Source organism: Branchiostoma belcheri, unplaced genomic scaffold (genome assembly GCF_001625305.1).
Source record: "Branchiostoma belcheri isolate BF01 breed outbred unplaced genomic scaffold, Haploidv18h27 scaffold72, whole genome shotgun sequence".
NCBI classification, from domain to species: domain Eukaryota; kingdom Metazoa; phylum Chordata; class Leptocardii; order Amphioxiformes; family Branchiostomatidae; genus Branchiostoma; species Branchiostoma belcheri.
In genome coordinates, this window is record NW_017804376.1 from 1,438,995 (window position 1) to 1,458,870 (window position 19,876).

At 41.8% G+C, this 19,876-nt stretch overlaps 4 protein-coding genes across 6 annotated transcripts; 1 reads left to right on the top strand and 3 right to left on the bottom strand.

The window, feature by feature from the left end:
- Positions 1–150: 150 nt before the first annotated feature.
- LOC109485001 (arylacetamide deacetylase-like) lies at positions 151–3,501 on the bottom strand. The gene is made up of 6 exons (XM_019788373.1): positions 3,390–3,501; positions 2,981–3,081; positions 2,511–2,659; positions 1,974–2,220; positions 1,613–1,676; positions 151–1,478 (listed from the first exon to the last, which is right to left on the bottom strand). Exons 3-6 carry the CDS (start codon positions 2,649–2,651, stop codon positions 710–712), a joined length of 1,221 nt encoding a protein of 406 aa, XP_019643932.1. The 5' UTR covers positions 2,652–2,659; positions 2,981–3,081; positions 3,390–3,501; the 3' UTR covers positions 151–709.
- A 261-nt stretch (positions 3,502–3,762) lies between these two features.
- Positions 3,763–6,826, top strand: LOC109485003 (arylacetamide deacetylase-like). Of its 3 annotated transcripts, none has more exons than XM_019788377.1 (5): positions 3,763–3,851; positions 4,155–4,359; positions 4,830–5,076; positions 5,366–5,429; positions 5,891–6,826. In XM_019788377.1, the coding sequence occupies exons 2-5, from the start codon at positions 4,213–4,215 to the stop codon at positions 6,633–6,635; spliced, it is 1,203 nt and encodes a 400-aa protein (XP_019643936.1). In that variant the 5' UTR covers positions 3,763–3,851; positions 4,155–4,212; the 3' UTR covers positions 6,636–6,826. The 3 variants fall into 3 exon arrangements, with proteins under 3 accessions (XP_019643936.1, XP_019643935.1, XP_019643937.1); XM_019788376.1 differs by having other exon boundaries at positions 3,780–3,851; positions 4,200–4,359; XM_019788378.1 differs by having other exon boundaries at positions 3,788–3,842.
- Positions 6,827–8,514: 1,688 nt separating this feature from the next.
- LOC109485074 (UPF0676 protein C1494.01-like) lies at positions 8,515–13,870 on the bottom strand. Its single transcript, XM_019788504.1, has 8 exons — positions 13,694–13,870; positions 12,545–12,765; positions 11,933–12,054; positions 11,429–11,498; positions 10,993–11,109; positions 10,242–10,424; positions 9,704–9,814; positions 8,515–8,984 (listed from the first exon to the last, which is right to left on the bottom strand). Exons 2-8 carry the CDS (start codon positions 12,761–12,763, stop codon positions 8,775–8,777), a joined length of 1,032 nt encoding a protein of 343 aa, XP_019644063.1. The 5' UTR covers positions 12,764–12,765; positions 13,694–13,870; the 3' UTR covers positions 8,515–8,774.
- A 950-nt stretch (positions 13,871–14,820) lies between these two features.
- Positions 14,821–19,660, bottom strand: LOC109485075 (UPF0676 protein C1494.01-like). Its single transcript, XM_019788505.1, has 8 exons — positions 19,328–19,660; positions 18,477–18,696; positions 17,811–17,926; positions 17,479–17,548; positions 17,124–17,240; positions 16,445–16,627; positions 15,861–15,971; positions 14,821–15,389 (listed from the first exon to the last, which is right to left on the bottom strand). Exons 2-8 carry the CDS (start codon positions 18,693–18,695, stop codon positions 15,204–15,206), a joined length of 1,002 nt encoding a protein of 333 aa, XP_019644064.1. The 5' UTR covers position 18,696; positions 19,328–19,660; the 3' UTR covers positions 14,821–15,203.
- Positions 19,661–19,876: the final 216 nt, after the last annotated feature.

Below are 19,876 nucleotides of genomic sequence, written 5' to 3' on the forward strand. Positions count from 1 at the left end.
CGACTTGCGACTATTAGACCTTTTAAATATTAAATGATCATGTCATAATTAAGAAGTAGAAAGATTCGTGTAAGTTTGTCTCCTTTATATTGATGACAACTTTAATAAAGTTTAATATCACATAATAATCAACATTTTCATTCTGGCACAAGACACTTGGTACACAGTGTAATACACATTATAAATTGTCATTTCATATCTTGCTACTACATCAGGCAAGATATAATACCAAAGGTCTCTTGACTTATTGTACAACTTTTGTACTCTAAATGAAACCAAGACAAAACCAGCATCATAATACCATTTGTGTATATTGGTTAGCTGCATGATAAATCTATAATCTATATACATATTTATATATATATATATAAATTGACACATGCACATACAGGAATTGGTTTACATAGTAGGTTTACTGCAAATCTTTATCCCTCATTTCATAACTAGTGCGTGTGTGTAGTGTAATCTCCAAGCAAATCTTTTGGTAGCTGCAAGACTGTAGCAAATTGGCAAGAGAGTATCCCATATGGCACCTGAGTGGGGAAAAGCCTGATAGAAATTATTAAAAACATGTCAAAAATAAGCAGAAACTCAAACCCTCTTGGAGAGTACAAATAATGTACATGTATGTAACGTTAAACGTTGATGTATATAACTCAAAACTTGGCTACTTTTTTCGCTGGGTTGGTTTGACAGAAAGTTTTCAACTTCAAAGGTTCTTCTTCAGATATGAGATGTAGTTCTGCACAGCTGTTTCTGCTACCTCATTCACATCATTCTGAGGTAAAAAGCCGTGAAAGGCCCGTTCATAATGATCGTGTTCCACCCTTACCCCGGCCTTCCGAAGTCTGGTGGCGTACATCACTCCATCATCCCTCAAAACATCGTACTCACACGTCATCACAAACGTTGGTGGGAGATCTTTCAGATCATCGTCATCTGCCATCAACGGGGCAAAACGTGGGTCCAGAATTGTCGCTATGTTCGGAATCTCGGGAAATTTTATACTTTCTTTCTTTACGGGTGTAACGACCTTTGGCCGCAGGTTGGGTCGTACCATTTTGTGATCCACGTACCCGGCATACTGAGATTTCTTTAGCTGCTCACTTGTGTGGTTGTTGGCTCCGAACACTTCTTTAAAGGATGAGTCATTGTTTAGATACCACAGCCAATATGATATCATCTTTTCTTTACTCAGAGTGTTAAGATGACCATGGTCGATGTAGGAAGGTGTGTTAAAGTCTAGAGCCTGCAGAGCTGGGTAGATGAGTGCCTGTGTCTTTAACTTTGGGAGACCCTTTTCTTTAGCGAGTGCGAGAGTGACTGCTGCGGCGAGGTTACCGCCAGAACTGTCCCCACTGATGCCGACACGTGTGCGATCTACGTTGTACAGCTCCGCGTTTTGGAGGAAGAACTTTGTAGCAGCAACGCAGTCGTCAAACGCAGCCGGAAACACATGTTCTGGAGCAAGTCGGTACCTGTGAAGGTTGCAAAATTGAATGTTAATAGTTTTATATTATTTTCTACCACAAGATAAAATTTTGTCTACTGTGACAGTTGCATGCAATGGTGGATAAAATACAGTAAGGTCTTCATACAGTAAGGTACTCACTCCACAGACACAACCACAATCCCCAACTCTTTGGCAACACGAGCCGTCAGCTCATCAAAGACATCTGTGAACAAATTGAGATTCATTTGAGTGATACACAATGTTTATTAAATGAACTGGAACAAAAAAAATACACTTTCATCACAACAATCATTTAAAAGTTCACTTACTTTAACAAGCAGTTGATTGCGCATTTATATATACATGTATTTAGTTTTGTTTTCTTTTACTGTTTATATACTGAGTGACATTACAAACTTATATTATATCTTTTCAAGAAATCTACATGATCTCAGTGGGGAGTATACTTAAAGTTAACACAACTGGCAGTCAAGTTCAAACCAATAACATATTGGCTTACCAACACTCAGCATAATCCAGCCCCCTCCATGGATGTACACCAGACCTGGCACTTTGGCTCCGCTCTTTGCCACTGACACGGGTTCGTACACACGTACTCTGACCCTGTTAAACATGGTATCTCTACAGTCCAGACCCTCACGGTAAGATGTCCCTTTTACTCTCTGGGCAGCACCTATCAGTGAACCGAGGATGTAGCGTAGATTCTGTGGCTCAGTCCCTATACCGAGGTACTCTCCCAGTATGGCCTGGAAAGCAGAAAGAAAAAAAATATTTAGATACGGCCTATGATGATAATGTTAATTCAAATTCTCTTATTTTAGTTTAAAAATTATGCAGACAAGCAACAAGCAGAGTGCCTATCCCAAGGGCACAACACTGGGGCCTGCTAAGGATTCAAACTCAGAACCTTTGAAGATATTGAAGTTGCTTGAGTAACTGTTTTTGGCATATCCAAGGACAATATACAAGTCCTTGGCATATCTTATTACCATCAAAAGTGTTTACCAAAGTAAATGTATTTATCACCAGACCTTACCATGTTCCATACTGTTCTCATGACAACCCCGAATGAAGCGAACTGTGTTGGATGTGCGATGTCTGGTGGGACCGGCTCGTTGCAGTAATACGTCAGGAGAACTGCCACGACTACAAACACCAGGGCTGACTTCACTACCATGGCTCTGTCTGGGCAACATGAAGAAATACACACTTCTTCTTTATAACATCGATCAAGGTTTGTTAGATAGATCTCGACATTCAGATAACTCGTTGTCGTTGTTGTTGTAATGTTAAGTCATCGTCAACATGCATGAGGTGATGCATGATGCTAATATTCTAGTAACATTAACTATACTTATAACTAAAATGTTACTATTACAATAATATGAGATGGGTGATTTCTAGTGTACGAAAAATATGTTGTAGTATTTGGACAGTATATGGTGTACAGTACAGATATTAAACATCTCAGATAGAGCAATGATAGAACATGGGAACGGCCCTTACCTCGCTGACTTTTCTCATCCAAGTCCACCAAAACTTCTTGTGTTCTTCACCAATCTGACGCTCTAGAAACGCTACGACCACGCCCCCTTTGTTTAAGAACACTGAAAATGTAAGGTTAATAAGCAAAACGTTCATATTGTTAAAACATTGCCTTGTATAGCTAGACTCAGTACGCATGCACTGTCTCCTGAATGTCTGTTTACTCCCTTCAAGACCCAATCGAAGAAATTCTTCTTATGTTTCGGTATTCTCACTGTGACAGTAATAGTAGTAGATGCATGGTCCTTTACAATAAATGCCCCCCCCCCTCTCCCAACACATACACATGTGGTGCTGCATGCTTTAGCCTATATTAAAGTCAATGTTACCTCATTGCATGTCAGAATAAAGCTATGACAACTCAACACACCCTGTGTCCATTTAACAGGTGGTTGCCAGCCCACACGAAGGCCCAATCCGAACGATATCGATACCCAAAAATTCCTCAACTCAGCCCAAATCCTTGCTGCAGCAGCCGTGCAAAAGCGCCTCTTGCGACTTGAGTGTGCACTGCATCAGTTTTCTCAAAACGTTTCCAGAATTTACCCAGGATCTCTACGATTGAAAAAAATCATTATCAGTACATATGAATGTCATTTCATGAATGTTTGCTGTCAGTGTATTTGCATCTTAAATTGTTCATTTGTTGACAATCATTATAAATAAACAAAAAATGGGTAATAAATTCATAGGTAACCTATGCGTTCAAGGTCCTGTCCCAAAAGTGGGCGTGTCCGCCCAAAGGTCCATAGAACAGGTGATCAGAGTCTGAGAACTCCTGAAGAGTGAACAAGATTGGAGGGATTTCAGCTGTCTAGAGCAAGTCAGTAAAGTAAGAAAATTAGCGAGAAACGTAACAATTTCTGGTATATCGGATTTAAGAGTCGACGTCGCTATGAAACCTGCATTGTTTTTCCAATAGCATGATGTGTCATATATACTGTTGCCAGGGTCAGTGTACAAGCCAGCTTCTCGGCTTTAGGGCCAACATGTCCCCAAGGAAATTTACCACAGAAGATTTACCCGCTAAGTTAGGCCGAGCAACAGGCTAAGGAGCTGGCTTGTGTACAGTGGCTCTGACAACATATTGGCATCTAGGCTAGTTTTAAGGCAAATACATATCTTTCCAACGTAGAGGCTGAAAGAGTACGTGTGGATTCTGTTGTTGTACTTTGCCCAGACACGGAAGAAACATGGCAGTGTTGAAGGCGGCCCTGGTGTTTGTGGCTGTGGCGGTTTTTCTGGCGTACTACTGTGACGAGCCCGTACCACAGGGCATCGCAGAACCAAGACTGTTCGCTAAAGTAGTGGGCATGATGTTCAAAACAGCAAAGAACCTGGTACGTAAGGCCTACTACGTAACTAGTGCTTCTGGTTTCCCGACCTACCCTAGCAAAACTTGCCGACCCTTTTGGGGTCTTCAAAAACATATTTGAAAGTTACTTCACGTAATTAACTTCAGAAGTAAATGTACAGTACTAGTATATTGCGTAAATCGGGTCAAATTCTCCCCTCACAAGAAAAAAAAGAGTGTATTGCACATGTCCTGGAGACAGCCCTGGTCCTAAGGCATTTTCAGTTCTGCATTGTTATAAATTAAGCTTTTTTTACTCTAGAATTATAAAGCCTTTTACCATATCCTTCTGCTCTTAAAAGCTATCCTCACCATTCGTTGTACTTGATGAGGTGTCGGACCATGATGGTACTTTGTACTTTAAACTTATGTTTGAACTGTACTCTTTTATTATCAATTAAGGACATAAGATACCATGTAAAATTTCCGTGACGTTGGTATCATTTTTTTGTGAAGGCTAAACTTGCAGAGTACGTCGGCGTAGGCACGCAGCCTCGTAACACCCGGTCCATCGTGAACGCATTGATAGGCGTTGGTCTGAAGTTACAAGGCACGTCTTACCGAGAGGGACTGCAAATTTCGGACGCCACGTTCAACGGGGTTAAAGTCCGAGTCTACACCCCTGAGTCAGCGGCGAAGAGTAGAACCAAAGTCCCGGGACTGGTGTTCATCCATGGAGGTGGCTGGGTTCTTCTGAATGTTGGTAAGCTCTGATCCTTGCTCTGATCGAAATCAAGGTTTTGTCGCAATAGTTTGTACCAAGGACAATTACTTACTACTATAAACCTGCTTTTCTGACAACTCTCCAGTGTCACTGACGAATGGTAGTGGATGCTAACCTGAAACGTCAGAGTGTACGTTTCCAAAATCATATCCAGTTGCTTGAGTAACTGTTTATGGCTAAAGCTAACAACTAGACTATACCCAGGCTAGCTTAGGTATATTTTTTCACACATTTTTCACACATGTTGTTTCACACATGTTGTTTCCAGATGGCTATGATCCGCTAACGGCCCACATTGCTAAACAGCTTGGGATTGTTGTTGTGTCCGTGGAGTAAGTATTCAGCGTTTTTTAATACCCTCTGTGTAAAACCATGGAGTTAAAAGACACGTTTTTCTACCTCCATGGTAAAACTAACGTTATGTCATGTGGAATTTTGAGAAAAGTTTGCAATTGGCTAATGTCATAGTCTCCAGTTCTTTCGATGGTGTGGGTTTGCCAGAATCCCACCACTGACACCAGTTTGTGCGTCTAATGGCAAAACTTTGGTAAGGTGCATGGTAGTGGAAGTTATCACTTCCGGGACGGAAGTATTGTTTTTTGGGTGGCGTTAATTTATGCTAAGTTTGTATGTTTCGGTTCTATAAACTGAGTTGGCAGAGATTGGCATTTTTTTGACCAGGTATGTCCTGGGTTCAAGGATGTGGTCGCAATTAATGTATGAAACACAATTTCTAATTTATTGTTTCCTGTCTTTAGTCTATGACATAAACGTATTTCCCATCATTTGACAGATATAGACTCGCCCCAGAACATTTGTTTCCGGCTGCGTTTGACGACTGCGTTGCCGCTACAAAGTTCTTCCTCCAAAACGCGGAGCTGTACAACGTAGATCGCACACGTATCGGCATCAGTGGGGACAGTGCTGGTGGGAACCTCGCCGCAGCAGTCACTCTCGCACTTACTAAAGAAAAGGGTCTTCCTAAGCTGAAGACACAGGCACTCCTCTACCCAGCTCTGCAGGCTCTAGACTTTAACACACCTTCCTACACCGACCATGGTCATCTCAACACTCTAACTAAAGATTCAATGGTATCGTTTTGGCTGTGGTATCTTAGCAATGACTTGTCTTTTAAGGAGGTTTTCAAAACCAACAACCATACGAGTGAGCAGCTTAAGAAATCTCAGTATGCCGGGTACGTGGATCACAAAGTGGTCGTTAAATCCGTAAAGAAGGGAAGCATCAAATTTCCCGAGATTCCGAACGTAGCGATCATTTTGGACCCACGTTTTGCCCCGTTGATGGCAGACGATGCCGACTTCAAAGGTCTCCCATCGACGTTTGTGATGACGTGTGAGTATGACGTTTTGAGGGACGATGGCGTGATGTTCGCCAAGAGGCTCCAGAAGGCTGGCGCCAAGGTCAGTCATGATCATTACAAACATGGCTTCCACGGCTTTCTTAACCAGTTCGATGTTTATGAGTCAGCAGGTACTGCAATGCAAAACTACCTGGGGTATCTAAAGAAGAACCTATGAACCTTGTTCGCTTCTTTAGTTATGCCAAGCTCATTGGTTACGCTGTCGACCACTGTGAGACATAACTGTGTGAACTCTAATACAATAAACAAGAAATCGGATATTTCAGACTTCCTGGTAGTGTTTTTTTGGCTTTCTTAATGCATTATGGAACTGTGGAGAGGATTGTACATGTACATTTGTTTAACAGTCAACGACTTCCTGAATTCCTCCATGTACCACCCACGTAGCATCTACCAGGCTTCGGGAGTGGCAAACTGTTCTCTCCAGCAGACAAACTCCCTTGGCATGCTATCTCTCTATTTGGCCGATTTCTACCTTTTTCCAGCCGCCTCCCGAAGCCTGGTAGAGATAGCTTTAAACAATGTCTAGAGCTAGAAGTTCAAGGGTTAGGTGTAACAAGTCGATCGGTGTAATATAGCCAACTGCTGCCGCGCCGCGTGCCTGCGAAGCTGGTGTGTTACGCCGAAAGGCGGTTATACCGGCTATACAGATACAGATACTACCCACTTACTACCACCCAGGGCATGCCAGGTTACCTTCAGACTTGTCCTACCTGTAAATGAAGTAACCAAATACCCACCCAAAGGTAAACTTTATGAAATGACCCACTCCCAGACTCACCACCCATGTAGATTTTTAATCAGATGTGTGGAAGGAGTTGTGCCATATATGGGAGAAATCTTGGTACAATGTGTAAAAACTTCATCTTGGAACAGACCAACAAGCTTCTGTTATCATTGAGAAATCTCTCACATATCTGTTGTTTTATATACATGTATTTATAGTACTGTAATGACACAATAAGCAGACACAAGGCTATACAATGAACAATCCACCAACATCCTACACAAAATGGAAACATGGAAAGTACCAACATAATAAGGAGGTAAAAATTCATGTGTTACATGATTGGCTGGTACTTGACCAATCAGAAAGCTCAGCTCCACTTGTGTGCTATCATATTACAGTGATTGGTTGCTACATTGTGTATTCAGCCAATCAGAATGCTAGAAGCTCAGGTTTAATTCGAAACTATCCTTTGCCCTTACAATAGGCTTCAGCAGCATTTATAATTTTGCTAAGCAATTTTCTCATTACCTTCTACACCTCACCATTGATTAACATTTTTAACCAATCAGGACCCTAGAACGATAAATTCAAATTAAATCACAGGTTACTAAAGTCTTCAGTCATATATTCAACATTTCATCATTGGTTTACATTTCAACCAATCAGGATACTTGAATGTATCATTCGTAGCATTGGGGCTATAGAATACTTGAATTCAATCCAGTGTTTTAGGCAGCTTCCATCTTCCGTCATTTGACAGAATTTTGCCACTCATGACGGTCAAAAAATTTTGCCCAATCCATCATCTTTGACAGACAAACAACAGTGTGTAATAGGGCTGCGGACCGGTACACTGTACCGGTCCAATACCGTAAAAATCGTTTCGGTACAGGTCCAAAATACCGGATCATGAAGTAACGAGTATATACCGAAATAGCTAGTTTATACCATGTATATGACTAAAGATAGGTAAATCCTACCACAAAGACGAAAAATTAGCACTGGAAAAGACGTAAACACCGTCGATTGATTTGAGATCCTCAGTCTCACGAGACATCGCGAGAGTGTGGCTGATCCAGGGTTGTGATTGGTCAACAAACTCAAATCAGGTCAGAGGTCAGTCATTTTCCCTTCCCTCCAACACTTTATTATTGTTTCTGTGTCATGATTGAAAAAGTGAAGAACACGTGTTAATTTGTCAAATTGTTCAGGTACAGGTACAGGTCCGGACCTGTACCTAAACCTCTGTACCAGTACCTGTACCTGTACCTGATGTTACGTTTAGGTACGCAGCCCTAGTGTGTAAAGATATGGAAAGAGATGTCATGAAACTACGCTTAGCCTACCGGCAAAATTTGCCCCTTCAAAATGCAGGAATAGCCAGAGTTTCAGAGGGTCAAGTTTTCATGGAACATGCCCACGGACCCCCCTCCCCAGGATCGCAGCGTCTTTTGCGCTCGACACAATATTCTGCCACACAAAATCGAGATGACGTAAAAAATTTTCAGGCTGGCAAGAACACTGATTCAACCATTGAATCACAAGTTCAATTCGCTTCTTTCTTTCTCAATTGACCGTTTTTTCTTCAGACTTGCTGCCCCCGTATGTAGATGTTAGTCTCTCGTCCAGGTAGTCCCCAGCTTTGATCGGAGGGTACTTGTTGGACCCGTCCAGACTTGAGATCAGCGTGTCTTTGTTGGGATGTACGAAGAAGGCGATGGACCGACGATGGCTCTTCTGTCCTTCTTCAGTCTCTGGGAGAAGTACTCGGTGCATCTACAGACATGGAAGAAGTTAGAGATGAAGGTTATGATTTCTTTTACCAAACAATTAATTAATGACGGTGGTTTGATTCTGTTGTAGATGACTTAACTAGGAAGAGCAGAGACTCCACTAGAGCATCTATTTTCCTACTTTGAAAATTTTACATTGAATCACAGAAATTCAGACGCAAACACGCACTCACATACAATAGTATGTACCATGTCCAGGTGCGCCAGCCACTTTCATTTTATGTTAATGCTATACTTTATGTCATCTTTATGTTTACATTTGTATATGTTTTATGAGCAGCGGATTTACATAAGCACAACAAGTGCTTCCTATCCAATGCTCAAAAATCCATGTTTACATTTGTATATGTTTTATGAGCAGCGGATTTACATAAGCACAAGTGCTTCCTATCCAATGCTCAAAAATCCATGTGAATAAAATAAAATAAAAATAAATAAAAATCTCAAATTTGCTTCAGTGCCAAGGAAAGCTGTCAGGAGGCTGAAAATTGGCCCAGACCTTTGTTTTGCCAAGACCTACCAACAAACCAAATATCATCACTATCAATGTAGACCTTCTTAAGTCATGCTAGCCACAAATATCAAAACACAGACACAAAGACATACACACAAACACAGATACACACGCACACACACTCACACACACACACACACACACACACACACACACACACAAAAACAAACACAAATTGTTTTTCCTACCGTGGAGGCTAGTTTATCTGCTGTCCAGCGTTGCATGAGGTCCCCGATGTTGACCACCACAGTGTTGGGGATGGGAGGGGCAGGGACATACTTTCCCTCGCAGCTCTGCACCTGGATATCCAAAGATCAATCAGACAGAATACATGTTATTGAAAGCCCCCAAGACAGGACATTAAGCTACAATTCATTGTATTAGTTGAAGTACAACAGTTAGTACTAGTATTCCCATTCCCAGACCAATAGGATATTAGGGTTCATGATCACTATGACAACTAGTCCAATAGGAACTCAGGATTCTCTGTCACTATGAAAACCAGTCATCACAGCCTCCAACACTACAGTAACAGACAGTTTACTCTGTCTGACAATAGTATTGGTCCATGTTGGCAGATTTGCATGAATAAAACAGATTAGGATGTTCCCAATTCTCCTGACTTAGAGGTGTTGGTTATCAAGCTTCTACAGGTCTGACCAGTGGAAGGGCTGCTAGAAGCATAATTTAGCCAGGCTAAGTGACTTCCGTACAAAACACATGTACCTCTAACCCTCCGACAGAGTCCTGGAACAGGATGGTGATCTCGCCGTAGTCGGTGTGTTCAGCACAGCGGATCTGACCCGGCTTGACCCGCTCTGGGAGAGGGGGGTAGTGCAGGATGCGCATCATGGTGCCGTTAGCCGCTGTTCCGATCTTGTCATGCAGCGACAGGAAGTGAGAGACATTCTACAGGATACAGGAAGAAAAAGTCTACATTGAGAAAACACCAAAGGTTTTTCAGGGTTTCATACTGGGTGCTTACTATTTGAGTGATTGCTTTTTAATTTTCTGGGGGGTTTGAGTGCATGTGTGTTTGTGTGTGTTAGAGAGTGCACGTGTGTGTGTGTGTGTGTGTGTGTGTGCATGCAAGTGTGTGCGTGTGTGTGTGTGTGAGCATTGGTGCGTGTGATTCTAATGTCCTTCAATTTGAACACTACTGGTAGTTTATCATGATCATAATGATTCCAGTTACATAAAAACTACGCAAAAAGATCATTCAGGGCATTCAGGGGACCAATAAAATCTTGTTTATGTTGACAGGTGCTCATCACTATGGGCTGGATTCCTAATGCGTGTGTCAGTGGGAAAAATTATCCAGCAAAAAGTGGTCACATTGGCCAGGTGGTCCTTATGAACAGGTGGCCACTTGTTTGGTTATGGTTGTATAGGTTTGACTGCTCTCCTCAAAGTGCCCTCCCACAAAAATGAACCCAACTGCACATACATTACTACTGACATGACCAACAATACAGACCTGGATGTTGAGTCCCCTGGCCATGAGCTCTATTATTCTGAGACTGAGCTGACGACATTTGTCATACAGCTGCAGGGACGCCTGCTCAAACTCTGGTACCTCCTCACTCGGCCACATCTGTGGACAACAAAAATTTAGCAAACATTAGCTAACATTTGACTCATGGAATATATTTGGTTGATACTTCAGCTATTCTTCCTGTGGTCCTCACATTAAGATTAACACATATGTCTAGCATAGTCTTAAGTTAAAATGTCACTAGATCAAGGTTGAAACCAACAAAAACTGCTTTTGGTTTATACTCCTATTCACTCCTTACTTTGGCCATCTTCAGGAAAAGTGACCCACTAAATAAGACATTAAAGGCCAAATTTGCAAGCAAATAAAACATATTTCACTTCACTGAAAGGCTGAAGGTTAAGATGATGGTAGCTACCTTTTCTGTGGCGACCTGTGGCCTGACGTCGTAGCATTCTTTGATTCCTGGTGGCCGTTTGGTCGTCACTCTGTGTGAAGAGAAAAAACATACATGCAGTCAAACAATAAAGGAAAATGCAAGAAAAAAAAAAGTGACAATATTACTAGTATGCATTTCTTCTAATAGTTATCACCAAAAGTCTTAATATTTGTCATATTAAGACAGGCTTACCACAGTCATAGATGTGTCATCCAAAAGTCTCATGATGAAAAAGGTACTACCATATATCTTGTTAGATTTGTCATAGCTCCCATGAAAATCCTACAACAAGGAACTAGGCCATCTTGCCTTAGCTTACTTGCTTTTCTCAAAATACTTCCTGGAAGTTTAAAATCTTTAAGTAACAAAATGCTTGAGTGATAGTTCCTTTGTGTATCTCATTACCTGGAGGTCTAACCTTCATCAATGTATCTGAAATCTTTGATTTCTTGTTTTTTGTATAAGTCTGATGTTACCACCCACCTCTCTCTCTCCAGATGGAGCCATCCATGGCTCATGGCCTTCTCCAGCGGTAAGGTGTACTTTGTCTTCACTTCTTCTGGCAGCTCAAAGAATCTACTGGAGGAGTCAAATGCCTGGGATACCTAGAAAAGGAATAGTAGATCAATTATACTGCATCATACTATTCATAGTGTACATGCAGTTTAAACTCAAAGTACAGTCAAACGTGTACAAGTGATCACCTCCACATAAGGACCACCAATGGCCAATGTGACCATGGCCACTTTTGGGGGGGGTACCTTACGTGTAAATAATGTTTCCTATTGATGCAAGCATTTGAATCCTATATAGCAACAACCTGTCCACACACACCAGATTTTATTGGTCCCCTGGTGGTCTTCTTGGGCAGCCTTGACTCTACAATGTATTGTAAGAAACTTGCCTTTGATAGTGACTGTGCTAAGGCATATTCCAATAGTACAAGTAGAAATATTTTTAGTGGTCTATCTATTATCTGCTGCCTAACATGATTTATAAAAATTGTATGTTCTCAAAAATTGTTTCCCGAGATAATTCTGTAAGTCTATAGCTTTCTCTCTAGATTAAGGCTTCAACTTTAAGTCATAGGCTTACCAGAGCTGCGGGTATCCCGTGGTTGCGCAGATAAACGAATCCCACGGTGGAGAAAGCCTGGACCAGCCGTGAGGCGAGCGGCTGCAGCTGGTCCTCATCCACAGCTCCCTTCAGCAGACTGTAGGGGGAGAAGTCTATAATCGGGATGTGCCCGTGGTCTTCTGGTGGGACGTCCCAACCATTGGGGGTGTGGCCGTTCTGTTGTGTGTGTGTCTCCATCCCTGAACAATATTTAGAAGGACACAATATGGCATTCATGTGAAATGTGTATTTTTTCTAACAAACCATTATAGTGACAGTATGATGGTGATGTGCCCGTGGTCTTCTGGTGAGACGTCCCAAGGACTCCCAACCATTGGGGGTGTGGCCGTTCTGTTGTGTACATGTGTCTCCATCCCTGAACAAGATTTTCATAAGGAACAATGATACCTTACCAGTACCGAGGTGGTTTTAAAAAACTCTTTTAAATCTCCTTGCCAGTATCAACATAATTTTTACATCAATATGCATATTAACAATACAATGAACAAAATTGTCACATAAGCTCTATGCTAGGTGCCAGACTGTTTCCACGGCCCACATACTACCGTAGGCCAACATGCCAACATGCCCCCAAGGAAATTATACCACACAGTCTGTCTGGCTAACTCTAGACGTGGGCCAAGCGTATGGGTCTGACATCTAGGCTACATGAGTTCAGTTGTCTAGAAGGTCACTGTGACACAGCACAAGTCATTTTGATAAATACAACATCACTGAGACATCAATACGATTTTAAGATCGGGAACAATCAGATTACAATCAGTACACTACAGGGTACGAAGCAAGCGTGTGTTTGTTTGCCAAAGGTTGCAAATATATATAACGTTACTAGGTCATTCTATGTGGGTCAACTTTCAGCTGCCAACTTTCACTTGACTAATGCACACAAACACAAGCGAATTATAAAACATTGCAACAAGACTGTTGTCTTATAAATTTCCACATATAAGTATGTTCACCAAGTTATATGTACAACACAATTTTCGTAAGACTATTAAAAGTAGGTTATATTTGGTAAGACAACCCTCCCCGCCTACTTTTGCTTGCTTGAGGACTTCCCCCTTCGCGACCCTTTTTACTGGCACAATATTACGATTGTATACTTACGATCGAAATCTCTGACAGTTTCTAACTGCTAATCTGGCGTCTGGTGATGTCGTGGTCCAATTTCCGTGTGTTTAAGGGGAGGAATTGTTGGTATTTAGCAGGTTTTCTGGTGTCATGTGGTAACGTTACAACAAGTCATGCCGGTGCATGCCCGGTCTAACATTTTCACCGCATAGAAACGCAATAAGACACGGTCTAATTCTGTAGAGCAGAATATTTAAATGGTTTTAGATATTGCATATCTTTTCTGTCCTTAACAGAATATAAGATATATTTGTAAAGTATCAGAAATGTACCTGATATCATATTGAGTTTTATATTTCTTAAGAAAAAAGAAAGTGTGAAACACGTTTTGCTGCTATGTTTTAATTTCCTTGTAAAACACACACAGCAACTTCGATGGTTTTTTGACGATTTTTTCCTCCAAATGTACCATCAAAACTTCCCTTCTTCGCCCCATCTTTTGCTTTTGTGCTCTGGAGATTATTTGTCATCAGCAAACTGCAAGATTTTGGTCTGTTTAGTAATATTATTTGAGGGAAGCTTCCGGAATCTTCCACGATCGGGGATGCACGCGGAGGTCAAAGTTGAACGACGTCACCAGGCTAAGTTTCAGTACGTATACCTCCAAGCAGATGTTGGGAATGAAGGTAATAACGTTTCGTGCCCGTCTGCTGTTCAGACATAGCAGCGCATGAGTGTGGGACAACGGGGCAACAAGAAAAAGGTGCAAAAATCTACCATTTCAACATCTGGTTGAATAAGCAACGCAAAAATAGAGAGAAATTAGAGTTTTCAGACTTCTGGTAAGTTTGTGTTTTGAGTTTTTGTGACATTCAAGTTCACCACTGAACTTCTATGAGTTCACAGACCTCCCTTATGTGTTTTGGGGTCTCATGAATGCATTGGAACTGTGGATTGGATTGTATGATGTAATTCAGTCGGGCATTACATGTGTCTTCCTGAATTCCTCCACATACCACCCACTTACTCCCAGCTATCTCACTATCACAAATGCTGATGATCTCACTTCACACAACAAACACACACACACACAAACCCACAACTTAACCACCCAAAACAATAAACTAAATATCCAGTCATATTAAAGCTGTTTATTGTGTACCATGTTCATACACAAAGGCACTTTGATATGAAATATCAACAATAATATATAACGTTATATATACTTAAGTTATTGGTGCTTGAAACTATAGCTTCTATGATTGGGCAGTTTTGGGCCAATCAACAATAAGCACAGACATCTGCCCAGGATTACTTGTCATTGGTTACTCTGGGGCCAATCAAGGCTCCAGAATCAATTACTGCTGTCAGCTCTCTTCTGTGATTGGCTGTTACATGTTTGATTGACACCTTTGAATTAGCTTAAGTATGTTTCATACCATCATGTTGCTGTCAGTCACGTTTTCAGGTATTCTCCAGCATACTTATTGATACTGTCAGCTCTCTTCTTGGATTTGCTGTCAAATGTTTGATTGACATGTTTGTATTAGCTGACATCATATGTAGCCGTGAGTCTCTGTTTCAGGTACTCCCCAGCTGTGATTGGTGGATACTTGTTGGATCCGTCCAGGCACGTGATCACAGCGTCCATGTTAGGATGAGCAAAGAAGGCGATGGACCGACGGGCAGTTTTCCTCCCTTCCTCTGTTTCTGGCAGAAGAACTCGATGGCTCTGTAGAGCAATTGTAAGAAATAAGTTATACATTGTCAAAGGTAGGTATTCATTTGCAAAGGATAATGGAATTTCAACAAGGCAGGAGATGAAGTTATTGCTGTGGCAAGGATCAATAGCCTGGGTTCCATCCTGGTTAGTTTACGTCCGCTCCTACAATGGTTGGTGGTAGCGACTGTAGGAGCGGACGTAAACTAACCAGGATGGAACCCAGGCTAAAGGATCAAGGCATTATATCAAGATATATCTAATAATGTCCTTGCAAGGATCAAATGTTTTATAGTACTAGTATGGGGTGTTTTGATGTAAAACAATAATACAGTGTTGCAGTTTCTTTTTGCTGTTTTATGTTGCCAAACCCAAATGATTCTTTTGATTGTAAAGTGCAGGGTAACAGAAGTAATACCACACGACCCAATGTTGTTGTGTTTGTTATTATTAGTAAAGCTAACACGCTGTATTGTTTCATACCGTAGACTTCAGCTTGTCTGAGGTCCAGCGTTGCATGAGATCTCCGATGTTGACCACCACAGTGTTGGGGATGGGAGGGGCAGGGACGTACTCCCCATCACAGTTCTGTACCTGGATAACAAAAAAATAAATCAGACACCATACAAGGCGATATTGTAGCGTAAACAAGAAGTCAGAAATGTCAGACTTCCGGGAAGTGTTGAAGGGTCCCTCATGCTATCCTCAGCTTTCTGAATGTTGGCCTCTGGTTCTCTGCCTTTGCCATAAATTCTTTGTCTGAACTTTAGACATTCTGCCTATCAATCAATCAATCTTCTCCCCACCCATGTAATGTCAAACTGTCTGGACAGATAGACACACAGCTCTAGACACCCAAAACAATACTTCTGTTTGAGAACACATAAGGGATCAAAGTTAAGGGTCTCAGACTTCATTGACAACTTAAGATCAGAAGCCAGCCTGACAGAAGTAAAGGAAATCCAGTCCCTCATGGAGAATAGAGTGAAGTGGAGGATGCTTTTACCAGTAAGTTTGGTTCAAGAGGGAGCTCGACCAATGAAAGTAAGAAATTTCATTGCACACACCTCTAGCCCAGCTACGTTGTCCTGAAACAGTAAAGTAATGGAGCCATAGTCGGTGTGTTCTCCACATCTGATCTGTCCTTCTTTCACCTGTTCAGGGACAGGCGGGTAACGCAAGGTTCGCATCAGGCTCCCATTGGGTCCTGTACCTATCATACTGTGCATGGACAGCAGGCCTGCCTTATCCTAAACAAACAAACAAACAAATAAATGAAAACATTGCAAAGTCAACATTTAAAACATTTCTTGCAATTTGTCCATTTGTATTTTCAAAGGCATTGTCCCTCTTTACTGCAATACAAATACTTCACCACCTATATTTCTCCCAGAGTGAAGAGGACTGAATGTACTTGCAGTGCTACCTAGCAGAAGGAGGGAGTACTGCAGTCTAGCCTGCTCCTGTTGGATGGGGTCTTTAACCCCCGGTGGCAAGAGCTTGGTAAACACAGGCTATACCGCAGTCTGTTTGCTCCGAAAACTAGATGTTGCAAGTGAGTGGCGATTCAAGCCCTTCTGGCACCCTCTTCTTTTCCTTTCAATCTCTGTCATCTCTGTCATTCATGTACCTACAGAAGCCTAAATACCTATTTTTCAGGAAATAAAATGCACACATGGGTCTTCTTGACATATACATGTAATCAAGTCAGTGTGGTCTGTAGCAAAAAGTATGTTTGGCACTAACCTGGATGTTGAGTCCCCTGGCCATAAGCTCTATTATTCTGAGACTGAGCTGACGACATTTGTCATACAGCTGCAGGGACGCCTGCTGGAACTCTGGTACTTCCTCGTTTGGCCACAGCTATAAAAGGGGCAACACAGGTCAAAGTCACTGGACAAGACATGACTACTAAACAAGTAAGGTAAAGCAGTCATCCTCAACTCAACTCAGGTGAAGTATAATGCTTTTCCTGTAAGCTACTAGTGCAATAGCCAACAAGGAGGAGGCTTGAACAATAAAATGTAAATATATTACTATTTCTACAAAGCAATTGTTTCTCAGGTGACGACTACAGAGAGTTATGTGTCAAAGGGATCACCTTTTCTGTGGCATGTGGTGGCCTCACATTAAAAGCTTCCTTCAGGTCCCCTGGCCTTTCCATAGTCACCCTATAGTACACAGTACACAGATACATGTACAAGAAAAGCATTGCCATCATATGACAATTGCACAATGTATAAGTCTAAATCCCTCTTGCTATAAAATTGCAACATGATGTAACCCAACACTAGTCACCATGATAATAGACTGTCTGGCCCAGGTTATTGACCTTTTGTGTTTGGAGAAGAGGAAAAACAATATGTTTTTCTTGTGTAAATGTTACAAATAAAACAATGTCAAGAAATGCAGCACAAAGAATTCCCCAGATACCGTTCTCTTTCCAAACAGACCCATCCATGGCTCTTGTCTGCAGGCCGCGAGAACTTGGTTTTCACTTCTTCCGGTAGAGCAAAAAACTTGTCTGCTAGCTCAAAAGTCCTGGACACCTACAACGCAATAGAGGGTAGCAAGAATGGAACGGTTTGATGTTTGAAATTTCATCACTGTAAAAAAGAATTGCAATATATATGCAATTATATAGTATGTACGCCAATGAAGGTTAGGCATCAGGTAATGAGATAAAGGATTGTTTAACTACTCAAGCAACAGGATAAATTTTGAAAACAGTCAAATTTTCAGTTTTCACAGTGACAATTTTCAAAATATATCCAGTTGCTTGAGTAACATTTCCTTGTTTACATGTATTTACTATGGGTAGAGAGGGCGACCATCAATGGACCAATGTCATGCTAATCAGCATCTTATTTGCATAATTACTAAACTAGCATTATCTGATAGCTTCTTGCTATGGCTCTCAAACCAGTTCTGTGCCTTGGCCTTCCGGAAGTCTGTGTCTGTGCAGGTGGGTCCATCCCTGCAGCTCACAGTGCATCAGGTGCTGGTTGGTCTGGGGGTCCTCTCTGCAGCTGTAGGCATAAACAAAAGGATACAACAACAAACTTTAGATATTCACATTGGTATGAAACCTGTCCTCACCAGAGCAGCTGGTATCCCGTGGTTACGGAGATAAACGAATCCCACGGTGGAGAAAGCCTGGACCAGCTGTGTGGCGAGCGGCTGCAGCTGGTCCTCATCCACAGCTCCCTTCAGCAGACTGTAGGGGGAGAAGTCTAGAATAGGGATGTGCCCAGGGTCTTCTGCATCATCGGCCCAGTTGATGGGGATAGGACCGTGTTCCTGCGGATTTGGATCCATCCTGGAACAAGAAATCAAAGATTTGAGACATCCGGGACGACTTTTGGGTTTTTGTGAATTTGCCTACTCTTGCTGTCATCAAATTTTCTGCCAACAACTTTGGACTTGTCGGCAGGAAATTTGACGACACTGGATTACGTTGTCCGGAATTCTCTTTACACAGCATTCCCGCTGTCGCCAGTACCGCAATTGCAAAAGTCTGTGTCTAAAGTGGGCCCATGGCTCTTAGCCTCAAGATCCTCTTGACCTTTACCTCCTGTGTACTGTGACCTTTTGTGGTTAGGGATTACCCCCACCCACCAGTGCTTTGATACCTAACGTTTACAGATCCTCCCTCCCCTCTCTCTATATATATGGCGGTAAACTTAAACCAAATGTATTAGATGTATGTGTACGTATTCTAGGAATACGGTCGGTATTAGTAGTAACGTTATATATTATAACTCGGAGCAAAATCAATAGATATATTATGTTACAGTAGCTCAGTCATCACAATTTTATATGTTCTCAAATAATTTGCACTGACACTGCGCGCAGTCTATATATACTGCTTGTGCAATGGTCAGATTCAATGCAACACAAAATCCCCAAAGCTGATCATGACTGACAAACCAAACTACAAAGGCACAAACCAATTCCTGCACGACGTCAAATCTCAAGGTCCACGTAACACATGCGTAAAGTTCGTTAAATTGACGGACAATTTAAGCAGAAGGGTAAAGTCCGACGTCCATACAGCTGAAAATTGACTGGGGGTCAAAGGTCATGTGTGCACACGCCTGATGATACAGTCACTGTACAAATATAAAGTGACGTCCGTCGTACACATGACGTGCGTTAATGTTGACAGTGCGGCAAAGGTTAAGTAAAGTGGACACAGTCTATTGTGTGAAGTATCAATCAAAACGATAAGAACTCTCACACACGCAGGTGACGTCGGGGCCTGGTCGATACGTGCGAAAGTCCACGGCTACCTGTTGAATACTCTCCAAGCAGAGGTTTGGGTTTGGGGTTATTTTTGGCGTATTTTTCACGGTGTTGGGTTGGGTGAAAAAAAAATTCCAGTGCAAAAGAGAAACCCCAATAAAAAAACCCCTAAAAACACGCCAAAAATAACCCCAAACTCAAACCTCTACCTGCTTGGAGAGTAGCCTCCTTCGCAGTCTTGTTGGGCGTGGGCG

What these genes read in the sequence shown, in the direction of transcription:
- LOC109485001 (XM_019788373.1), bottom strand. Translation starts at nt 2,651, where the DNA reads ATGGTAGTGAAGTCAGCCCTGGTGTTTGTAGTCGTGGCAGTTCTCCTG. An exon ending in CTGGATTATGCTGAGTGTTG is followed by an intron (nt 1,677 to 1,973) that starts GTAAGCCAATAT and finishes ATTTGTTCACAG; the next exon opens with ATGTCTTTGATGAGCTGACG. An exon ending in ATTGTGGTTGTGTCTGTGGA is followed by an intron (nt 1,479 to 1,612) that starts GTGAGTACCTTA and finishes CAACCTTCACAG; the next exon opens with GTACCGACTTGCTCCAGAAC.
- LOC109485003 (XM_019788377.1), top strand. Translation starts at nt 4,213, where the DNA reads ATGGCAGTGTTGAAGGCGGCCCTGGTGTTTGTGGCTGTGGCGGTTTTT. An exon ending in CTGGGTTCTTCTGAATGTTG is followed by an intron (nt 5,077 to 5,365) that starts GTAAGCTCTGAT and finishes TGTTGTTTCCAG; the next exon opens with ATGGCTATGATCCGCTAACG. An exon ending in ATTGTTGTTGTGTCCGTGGA is followed by an intron (nt 5,430 to 5,890) that starts GTAAGTATTCAG and finishes ATCATTTGACAG; the next exon opens with ATATAGACTCGCCCCAGAAC.
- LOC109485074 (XM_019788504.1), bottom strand. Translation starts at nt 12,763, where the DNA reads ATGGAGACACACACACAACAGAACGGCCACACCCCCAATGGTTGGGAC. An exon ending in ACGGGATACCCGCAGCTCTG is followed by an intron (nt 12,055 to 12,544) that starts GTAAGCCTATGA and finishes TTCCTTTTCTAG; the next exon opens with GTATCCCAGGCATTTGACTC. An exon ending in CACAGGTCGCCACAGAAAAG is followed by an intron (nt 11,110 to 11,428) that starts GTAGCTACCATC and finishes TGTTGTCCACAG; the next exon opens with ATGTGGCCGAGTGAGGAGGT.
- LOC109485075 (XM_019788505.1), bottom strand. Translation starts at nt 18,695, where the DNA reads ATGGATCCAAATCCGCAGGAACACGGTCCTATCCCCATCAACTGGGCC. An exon ending in CACCACATGCCACAGAAAAG is followed by an intron (nt 17,241 to 17,478) that starts GTGATCCCTTTG and finishes CCCCTTTTATAG; the next exon opens with CTGTGGCCAAACGAGGAAGT. An exon ending in CAGACAAGCTGAAGTCTACG is followed by an intron (nt 15,390 to 15,860) that starts GTATGAAACAAT and finishes ATTGCTCTACAG; the next exon opens with AGCCATCGAGTTCTTCTGCC.